This window comes from Scomber japonicus, chromosome 14 (assembly GCF_027409825.1).
Source record: "Scomber japonicus isolate fScoJap1 chromosome 14, fScoJap1.pri, whole genome shotgun sequence".
In the NCBI taxonomy this organism is placed as follows: Eukaryota; Metazoa; Chordata; class Actinopteri; order Scombriformes; family Scombridae; genus Scomber; species Scomber japonicus.
The window spans coordinates 17241244-17252334 of record NC_070591.1 but is presented as its reverse complement, the minus strand read 5'-3'; the positions used below and the strand labels follow the sequence as shown (position 1 = coordinate 17252334).

Below are 11091 nucleotides of genomic sequence, written 5' to 3'. Positions count from 1 at the left end.
ATAATGTTGAAAAGATGTGTTGTTACTGATACCGATCATTGTCAGCAGCAATGTGGTCTTTAATTATGACAATGGTGTTACTGTAGAGCATGGAATAGATTTACTGAAGCTGTTTAGTCACAACTGAGTTTTAACCGCTCGCTTTGAGAAAACGCTGACGCACAATTTATAGTAAATAAATACTAATTTTTGTAGACTACCATTCACGTTTCCTGTGATTTGTTCAGCCATGTTATGGAAGATACTGCATGGAAAAAGATGCATGCATATTTCAGCAGAGTAGAACTTTTCAAACAAACTTTAATTAGAGAAACAAAGAGAGCACATACTTAATGTTCAAAACAAACAAAAACAGGCATCCATCAATGAAAACATGCCTCTATCTGTAGAAACCCTTGTCAGTCTCACCTTTTTAAAGCTGTTTTAATGCCAGAGTAAGTGCCAGAGTCAAACTATTTTTTGACCATGAAACACGTTTTCAAAAATCAACTTCTTGCAACATTAGTGCCACACCGTTGTTAGGTACAAGGCACATACAGTAAACAAGGTTAACCTAGCAATAAAGAGATGAATAATTTTTACAGAGGAAGCAGCACTGATCCATAGTTGTGTAAGTTGTAAGAAGCAGATATGCACACAATGAGCAACTTAAATGCTGAATGTTGCCAGAATGTAACTTGAGAACCTGAAGATACCTGGTGAAATAAGTGCTTAGATATAATTAAGTCCACTTAACTGATTCATCTAATTTGAAAGGCAAATAATGCTCTTTGAAGATGAAGATATCCATCCACTGGTTACTTTGAGGTTTGGCACATATCCTTTCCTTTTGTTTTATACACATTTTTACAACAGTTCGACAAAGCACTTAAAACTTACACAGCAACAACCTTTTTTTTTTCAAGTTCTTTCTCTCACTTTAAGGTCTTCAAAATATGGCGTCATGAAAGCAGAAATGAAATAATATCTGAGGATTGTTAATCTAACAGTGTATAGCATGTTTTCAACTGGAATTAGACTTCTGTACACATTGAAGCTTAATTGTAGCTCAGTTCTACTGCATCTAATGCATTGTATTGAATAATTGTATTGTTGCAGTACAGTGCATGAACCAGCTAGCAATATAAAGCTTAACATGCAACTTCAAACCTGACCGCTACATTGTACATCATGTTGCTCTGCAGTGGCTGATATATAAGCTACATTCCAGCAGATTCTCCTGCTAATTCACTCAGTTTATACCATTTTAACATATCTACTCCTAATGCAGTTCACTTAAAGCACTCATCACAATTTTGACCATCTTTTAAAAAACAAAAAACAATCACCTGCAAATACTCTGAGAGGTTTTGCCGTAACATACCACTAAATTATGGTACTTTCATTCCTAAAGTGGATTTGCAACTAAAATTGCAGTGTGTAGGTTATTTTCAGCGCTCCCTCAATTATCACTGGTATGCATTTCAAACACACAGGAGCATAAATAAAACACACAAGTAATCACTCAGCTAAAATAATTTAGCTGCAAGCAGTCACATATTCCTTGAGCTGAATATATGGTTCCCCCCCCATCACACCCACACATATTTTCAATTGTATGTCATCGCTGTTTTTAATCACTGTACGTGTGTTTTATTACTGTGCCTACGCTGTCTTGTTGAAACAGAAACTGCTTGCTGATCACTCCCTTCAAAACTGCATCATCAGTAGAGATAACACAGATTACAAATATTCCAAAAACAGAAAGACCAGTCATCTTTAGAGGTAACCAAATCAGTTGTAAAGCTGTCTTTGTGACAAAGATGGAGAACACAGCGTGGTCATTTCACATTTCGTAATCAAGCAACAACTGTGTTATTACATTTAAATGACTAGTAAATAATAAAAAAATACTAATACTTAACTAGTGGTCTAAAAATTGAGGTTGCTCCAAAAGGTACCGATCTCAGACAGCTTTTACTGACTGGGCGAGCCAACATGAACTCAAATACCCATCAGCTTGAATTATGAGAATGTTGAGCGGACACTGATTAACACAAATATATTTGGACTTAAGCCACATTAGGCTTTCTTCAAGGACAAAAAAAAAAACAGCCCCTTTCCATTAGGGCAAATCCCATGAGTTATTTAAATGTTCCTTCTGCACTTGTGTTTGCAATCACTCGGGATACGGCTGAAGCAGGATGGTTTCAAGATGGCCACTTATTGCCATGCAGTGATGATACGTAGGTCTGCAGTCAGAATGTGTATCACACACACACATAGAGTTTCTGAAGAAGTCTAGAGAACAGTTTTAAGGGAGGGGCTTTAACTGTGGTCATATCGCCCCTTAATCATAGTTTTCAGTAAAGGTCCAACCTACAGAGAGAAAAAGGATTTTAGATTAGGATAAAGTACTTCATAGTGTCAAACATCACAGTGTTTTACTCATTCTTCCAAGCTGCATGTATCTTTTCTTTGTACTAAAATCAGGTAAGCCATAAATATTCACAGTAAGTGGGTTGCTGGAAGGGTCAGCATGCCCCTGGGATTTTATGCAGCAAGTGACCTAAATGTGGATCTGATTTGATGTTCTAGAAACTGGCAGTCTTTCATTCATGTGCAATTTACGCCATCACTACACTGAGGAAAGGAAAGCATGAGGAGGATATAAAAACAAGTGCTTTTACTTCATGTGGATCTCCAAGTGCTTCTCCCAGCATCTTCTCAATGTTTCTCATGATGGCCACCTTCTGATGAGCTCGCAGAGGGTATTCTATCCTCTTGGGTGTCGGGGCGCCCTAGACAAATGAGACAAACTTGGTGAGGGATCGTGGAAAAAGTGTAAACCAGTGTGGTGGCAATTGTCGAGATGAATAAAGTTGTCGTGGCTACGTAACGTACTTTGTACCAGAAGTTTACAGTGATTGTCACTCCACCGCTCAACAGGGATTCAATGTGATGCCACCTGAAGAAAGAAGAAAAATACACTCAATTAATCCAACTCTGGTTGACTGTCAAAGAGCAATTGCCTATAATTACTTAATGTCAACATCATAAGTGCAAGCTGGAGTTTCTTGGATAAACTGACAGACATAAGCAGCAAATAGATCATCTCAGACATCTACTGTATGAGAAAGAGGCAGTATAGAAATCTGGTAACACGCTTAATCTTGGTCTTTTTCTTATGGTGACAGATTCATAACAAAATCCCTAAGCATAAATGCTGCCTGGCTTGGGGGCAGTAACAGCTCACAGTCTGACTTTGTTCTATCATTGAGTCTCTATTGGTGTGGATTTCTGCATGACAACTGGCATATTACCCAAAAAGAAATGTGCCTCCTCTTCTCATGGGAGTTGGACACCACCCTATAAACTACTTTAAATCAACTCACACAACAGTGAGTTTAGTTCAAATTTAAATAAACCAACACCAATACCTTACATTCACTGTGGATTCAAATCAGCTTTATTACTGACTATAACAAACACATTATAAAGTTACTTTTGACAGCAGCTGTCTACTGATCCCGGCCAAATCAATCAGGCACAGATGAATAATTTAGCAGATACATCAAGGAATAACATGCTGAAATGCAAAGAGCATGAAAATATATCTGCTGGCAGTGCATCCAAGAGCTCAGAGCCAAAGGGGATGACAAACTGATTTTTCTAAGTAAATAAACAGATGTACAGTACAGCTGTACTTCTTACCAATACATTGGGATGTAGAGCACATCTCCTGGGCCCACAACAGTCTCATAGCCAACAACATTTTTAAAATTGGGAAACTTCTCATAGTCAGGGTTGTCAAAATCAACCTACATATTAAAAAAAAAACATGCATCCATTAGAAAACATTTATATTACTGTATTTACATATACATTTAAAAGACATTTCATTCCGCCTAAATTTGTATTTCTGACAAAACGTCCTTGTGTTCTACTTAAAATGGAGAAAACAGCTTTCTTAACTGTGCTGATGGCACTGTATTATGTCTTTGAGGTGATTTCCTGTTTCTAAGAACTTTACTGTTAATTATCTCCACTGCTGTAGATAAAGGCGACTGAACTGAACAGATCTAAACTATTAACAACCTTATAAAACCTGAGTAAGTTTTTAAATATCTATAACTTACTTGACTCTGCCTGTCACAGGGGTGATGCACAGGGTATGGATAGAGACATTCAAACTGGTCTGGAGGGAAGAGGATGCATCTCTTGTGCCCTTTGATCTGTGCAAAAAAGTTCTGCTGCTCGTCGTAATGTGCTGGTGTCACATTCCCTACAGTGAGATAATATTAATAGAAAATGTGATGTGCCAAAATCTTTGAGTGCAACATTAGAAAAAGAAGTAAAAGCATTTATAATGAAAGAGATGAGTTGAAACACAGGCTAGCCTTGGAGCCATCCTACTTATAGAAACTAAAACTGCAGAAACTACATTACTTATGCAGTGAGCAACAACTGTCCACAAAGCCCTCACCCTCCATGCCTATGAGCAGAAGGTTGGATGTCAGCTGTCCCCAGTTTCTCTTGGCTTGCTGCTTGTTGATCCAGTTCCAGTTGAAACCAAGGAAGTCGACGACAATCTTCTTTCCTACTGTGTCATTCAGTGTCTGCTGCAGATATATCCTTAAGACATGCAAGATGTATGAGTCACTTTTTTCACACCAGTCGCAATGCAGCAAATCTTCAAAAGTGCAAAAAATGTGTCTGCAGGACATACGCTTTCATTCTTTTTAGGATACTTTTATTTCAGCAAACTTCATCTCCTTTATCCATAAAGAATAACTTGATATTCAAGGAAGTAGACAGTGTAACAACATACAGATAACAGCAATTGTAACTGTCAGCAAGTCAAACAGTGCGTTCACTTTAATCAGTGATATGTATATCTGTGTTTGTGCGTGCATGTGTGTGTGCTTGTGTGCACAGCCAGGCTATGGCAAGTCACAGCAATAAGCTTCTTTCCTGGTTCTCCAGTATAATTGCTTAGTCATTCACTTCACCCTCCTGTGTTCCATTACATTTCATGAGAAAAAACAACAACACCCATCACTGTCAGGAACACCTGCAGCACTGCCACATCTTGCTCAGCATCAGCTGAAGCATGAGTAATGTAAACCAAGCTTACATTGTTTTACTGTGGAAGTCAAGCAAAGTTGTCCTTGTATAATAAATCTTACCTTTCATCTCCTCCCATTTCTTCCATTTGATGCATTCTTTCCACAAATTCAGAGAATTTCATTTCCATTCTCTGCGACTTGGGGACAAAGTTCTCAAAGTTGGACATTTTTTTCTCATCGTAGTAGAGGAATTTGTGGTTTTCTGCGATGTAAACAGAGAAGTCTCCATGTCCAATATTTTCTTGGAGGTATGCAATGTCCCATTTGAGAGCTGGATAGACCAGGTTTGTGTCTGTTAAAACCACCGGCTCCTGAAAACAGATAAAGAACATTTAATTAGAAAAATATGCAAAAACATATGGGGTGGGGGTGTATTTTTATGTGGGAGTAAAAAATTCCAATATTGATATATTAGCATAATATATGTATAGAATATATATACATAAGTACATATTTTTTAATCCCTCAAATGTGAGATCAAAAATAAACTAATTGGATAAAATGACGTCAGTGTACTGAAACAGTAAGCTTTATTTAAAATAATGATTACTATAAATAAATAAAAAACACAGAATAATAAAACATGTAAGTATATATTAAATCTGAATTAAGAAAAAGCATCAAATATACATAAAACGCTGCCTATATAACACACACATTGCAACATGCTTATGCATCTGTGACTGGCTACTGGCTATAATAACAGCTACACTTGTAAAAACAAGTCAATTATTTTCATTGCATGGTAACATACAACTAAAATCTGCTGTCTCTAGATAAAAAACTGTACCCTGTTCACGGTCTTCACTCACATGCACACACATTAAAAGAAACTGTGAGTTGAATGAGGAAATAGCTATGGGATAATCACTGCAAAACTAGGCTACTTAAAGAGTCATATCAATTGGTGTCTTGAATCATTTTCAAGTGACTGTTCTTTATGGTATTTTATAACCTAAAGAAAATGCAGGAGATTATGTGGTGGTGGTGTTTACTGAAACCACTGGTATTTATACTTCTGCCTTGAATGACCCTTTTTTTTTTTTTTTTTTTTTTTACAAAGAGGAACATGAATGCCAGCACACGCACTCTGTGTGTGTGTGTGTGTGTGTGTGTGTGTGTGTGTGTGTTTGTGTATGTGCGCGCGCTCGCCGGACACGCGGAGCGACGAGGGCTACGTGACTAACTGAACGTAGACCCATGGGCGCGCTCCCGCTGCCTCTGCACAGCACTGGATCGGTTTCACTTTAGCCCAGGGACAGGAGGAGTCCGGTCACGGAGTGTTCAAATGATGCTGGGAAAGTCCCCTAACGTCGTCTATTAACTTCAACGTGATGATATGTGGCAACTTCTTGTATGTTAAAGTGTACGTGTCTTCCTCTTTCTCTGCAGGTGCCGGCAAACGCGCGTATCCCTCACACACGTGCGCGATGCTCTGCATTTTGTGTTAATCACTGACGTTTTAAATGATTAAAAATGCATCTTAACGTCTTGGTTCTGCCTTGATTTGACTTACATCCCAGGTTTCCCCAGGGTTTAATGCTGCACACTGTTGTAATGTTGATGGTTGTTAACGGGACGGTAACCACGCGCCATATTTGGACATGTCAACGCTCCTCTTTTATACTCGTGTCGGACGCGCGCTTGTCATTGGCCGTATGCCTGAGTTCAGTAAAAGATACGAAGAAGTAGACAGCTGAATGTTAGTTTTAAGGTCAAATGAAAAACTGGAAGACGAAAATACAGTGAGAGAACATAGGGAACTTTTATGTAGAGTAAAGCATCCATGTGTTCATTTAGTAATGTCGTAGGGTAAACCAGTGGTTGTCAAAGTGAGGTCCCAGGACCCCAATGAGTCCTTTCCTTAAGGGGGTCTCCAGCATAGAAGAGAATCATTTATTTTTACTATAGTCCGTCCATAAGTAACACAATGACAGAATGTATGGTTGTATGAATTTATTTTTTCATAAACTTTCTGTAATAAAACATCTAAAAGCAGACCCTGGGACCAAAATCTTATTAAAGGGTCTGCGATCTAATTTGCATCACTTTAGGGGTCCATGATATAAAACAGTTTATTTATTTATTTAGTCTATTTTAAATTATAATATGCAACAGTGCAAACCATGCACGCCTGCTGAATGAATGAGAGGACACATGAAGCATACACTTACAGGCGTTCATCTTTCACTATTATGTTCCTCAATAATATAAGATCAGAAAATGATTTGCAACTATTTTGAAATTGCTTAACCATTTGTTTCTGCATATTCGAGTTCATGCATAAGTTTCTCTCATCAGCATCATAACTTCTTAGAACACTCAACCATCATAACTTCCCACAAACATTTGCAAACTAGCAACTGAAAAGATTGATATTAGTTTTATAAAATTACATTATTTAAAAAGCTCAAATTTAGTCACATCAGCACTATTTCAGCATAGCCACAGATAACAATAACTGTGTGTTTGTTGTTTGAAATCATCTGCCCATTCAAAAGTTTGCAAAAATGTTCACTTTGTAAACCATTTCTCAAGAGCTGGAAATCATCATGGTCTGTGTAATAGAATCATCATAAGCTGAGAGGACACTTTGTCCATTTTTAAATGTATCAAAGGTGACACATTTCTCTTCCTGTATAAAATAAAAATGACTAAATAGATTTCATAAAAGAGAATGTCTCAGTTAGGAAACTGCAGGATCTAATTTGCTATCTTACATCTTTTTAATCTGCATCTGGGTAAGCAAACCAGCAAGTGCATGTTTCTATTTAGTTTTATGTTATCAGCAACATAAAGTATTACTCAGGAGAATAAGTTCTGTACAGCACCAGTAGGTGACCCATCCTGTCTTCTGTGAGATGCAACAGGCAGATGTTTCTGCTAACCTTCTAAAACTATCAACTAATGTGTTGTTTAATCATCAGTCAACCACAGACATCACAGCTCTATGATGAGACCACACTAATCATGTCATATCTAAGATACCTGTGGCATCCTAAAATATCTAAAGAAAACTAAATGTATCTGGGTTCTCTTCCATTTCTGAGGCCTAGGTGCACAAATAACAAAGTCGTGTGAATTAGGACTCAACTTGAAGCTTTTAGGATGGGGTAAATTGGATGTGATTTCCATTGACAACAAATGACAACACACTTTCTCTTCCATGGGACCCATCGGTGTGCATGATGACTTTCCTGTGTTGAACAGCCTTACGACCTTGCTTGGAAATGCTGCTTTTCACAACAATGCTGAATAAGAATATTAAGAGATGGGATAAGGTTTTCCATAAGTGAAAACAATGCTGCACGTATTCCTCTTGTATGCCAGTTACTCATAAATGTAATTAGGTCATCCATCTAGGAGGTTGGTAGACATACAGTTCCACCAATGAAAGCATCAACATTTATCTCAGATGGGAGGTCCACATCAAATCAAAGAGAGTAGAGAGAAAAACTGCAGCAGCTGCTCTCTTTCCCTTGTCTGATGCATTTCTGAGCAAGCAACAATCACTGTTTGACATCACTGGCTGGATTAACCTTGCACTTGAATCTAAATTGGCTTTGTAGTTCAATTGTTCAATTATTTCCAAAAACACAAGTACTTTACTGTCACAGTTTTTTAACAAGTGGGTTACATCTGTGCATACATTTGCCAAGCATGGCAGATAATGACTTGTGACTTAAAATACACCTAAACACAATTATATGCACTTTCATTTTCAATATGATAATGTCAACTAATAACTGTATTTGATTATAGTTACAACTTCCTGAGTCAGAGGGCAGGGTCACTATTGAGTCACTACAGTGGAATAGTCATTTTTGCATTTCATCTTCACTGAAATATATATAGAAATGATGATGTGATTTCTTGCAGAGGACACCAGCTGGTACACTATGCAAGTGACTGGTAGATTTGCTTCACTCACCAATCAAAAAACAACACTAAGAGTGGCTCCTAACATCTGTACACTCACTGACTGGCCATTTGGTCAGTGGACAAATAAGTTCATTTTGCACCCTGTCTGTTGCACCACAAAGTTTCATTTACAATGGTCAAAAAATTGCAGCCCCTGAGATTTGGATATTGACCATGTTCCGATTTCAATACTTTAATTAATTGTTCTCTAACTTCAGAAAATCACATCACTTTACTGTAATGCAGCCTTTAAAATCATAAAAGACACGTATGCCATATCATTAGCCTATCCAAGATGATATCTAGCCTCACATCATAATATCGAAATAATATCGATATATTACTTTAGTAAGCCGTAAGTCAAACTATAGTCAAAAACAGTGGTGCAGATACTCAGTATGAAGAGTTCCGACATCCCCTGAACTGACAGGGCAAGTAGAGAGCGTTAAAAGTTTTAGTAGGCTTGCAGCTTTACCTCGTTATTTATTAGCATTTCGGCTCTGGGGTCCGTGTGAGACAGTCTAGGAATGGGCTTGGTTGGGAAAGAGTATTTTCGGAGCTGAGACTCATCCCATCCGCGGGCCTGCACGCCGGAGAAACCGGCGCCACCTTCACTCGCTGCCCGATCAGCCTCCACTACCGTCGCTGCAGCCATGGTTGTCGACAAGCTGCCTCCGTCCTCCTTACAGCCAGAAAACCGGGCGTCCCTTTCGGACACTGCTCTCCTAGGCTACGGGGTCAGCGACGGAGGTGTTATTATAATTTTCCCATTCACAATTATTGATTTAAGAAAGGAAATTTGCGCAGTTCTGAAACCTGCAGCTCTGCTCCCGGAGTCTGTTCCGTGTGGGTGTTTACACACTGTGTTGACAGCCAGAAAACAGACGACATCAACTAACACAGTCAAGAAAACACTTTTTGTGCTCGGAGTATCGGACAGCGACACCAGCTGCACTGGCTGGCCACATGCTCATGTTGTAAGACAGTCTCTTCACCACTAGATAGAGCTATTGCATCTGCTTCTCTTCCAACTTTTAAACAGGCACCGGAATTAGAAGCACCATGGAAGTCATTATAGTTCAATAACGGAAGAAGATATTTTACATAACCACGTGTGGCATGGTGCTCTCAGACAATAAACCATCTTTTTGGACCTCACGCCTCTCATATATATATATATATATTCTTTAATTAGATATGTACCTATGGTATCAGAAGACATGTCTATGTCCAGTGAAATGAGGGGCTGATGGGCTGGAGTTGGGTTTGACCCTATTTTTCAGTGGAGCAGTCCTCCTGGTAACATAAATATCACTATTCTTAACACATTTAAAATTCATATAACTTCATTTAAATACATGTATATGAGTATGTAAAGACATATTTTGTTTTTTCAATTGTTGCATCCCAACACAGTGCATTACATCTTAGTTAAGACAATATCATGCATGGAGATGTGCTGGGTTGCATAGCTACTAAGTGGATCCCAGGATCAGGTTACAGTCACAGTTAGAAGGTCAGAGGTCAATCAGTAGAGTACGGCGCATATGTGTGTGTGTGTGTGTGTGTGTGTGTGTGTGTGTGTGTGTGTGTGTGTGTGTGTGTGTGTGACGTATGTGTCTGTAGATAATAAGACTGTGTCTGTAGATGAAGATGTTGAAGATGTACCAGAGCATGATGTTTCACATTTACAAACACACACGCACACGTTTGTTTGATATTTTCAGAATTAAAGCTTCATTTTGTAATTGACTGACACCGTTTCTGGTTGATGTTCGTCAACCTGCTTATTTATCCTTATTCTACATGTGATTTGTACAAAACCTTGGCATTTCACCCATGTAGCACATAGTTGAACATTAAAACAGAATAATTGATGTGTACATGTTAGCAGTATTTTAATGTTGTCAAAGTAGACCTAATTTAAACACCCTACTGTTTAATATATAACAATCTATAAAATAAGATCACTCAGAACAACTTTGTATTGATTCGCAGTGACCCTTGATTTGCAGGGGACAAGTAAACCCAAACCATGCTAGCGAAATGCCCCCCACAGAGC

General features: G+C 38.3%; 1 protein-coding gene across 1 annotated transcript; it reads right to left on the bottom strand.

Moving 5' to 3' along the window:
* Positions 1 to 333: 333 nt before the first annotated feature.
* Positions 334 to 9859, bottom strand: hif1an (hypoxia inducible factor 1 subunit alpha inhibitor). The gene is made up of 8 exons (XM_053333278.1): positions 9505 to 9859; positions 5169 to 5419; positions 4466 to 4614; positions 4119 to 4264; positions 3694 to 3800; positions 2884 to 2947; positions 2670 to 2780; positions 334 to 2358 (listed from the first exon to the last, which is right to left on the bottom strand). Exons 1-8 carry the CDS (start codon positions 9682 to 9684, stop codon positions 2308 to 2310), a joined length of 1059 nt encoding a protein of 352 aa, XP_053189253.1. The 5' UTR covers positions 9685 to 9859; the 3' UTR covers positions 334 to 2307.
* Positions 9860 to 11091: the final 1232 nt, after the last annotated feature.

Excerpts from the sequence above, each read along its gene's own strand:
- hif1an (XM_053333278.1), bottom strand. The coding sequence starts at position 9,684 with ATGGCTGCAGCGACGGTAGTGGAGGCTGATCGGGCAGCGAGTGAAGGT. Across the intron at positions 4,265-4,465 it reads TCTGCTCATAGGCATGGAGG|GGAATGTGACACCAGCACAT; the intron begins GTGAGGGCTTTG and ends ATCTCACTGTAG. Across the intron at positions 2,781-2,883 it reads CTGTAAACTTCTGGTACAAA|GGCGCCCCGACACCCAAGAG; the intron begins GTACGTTACGTA and ends TCATTTGTCTAG.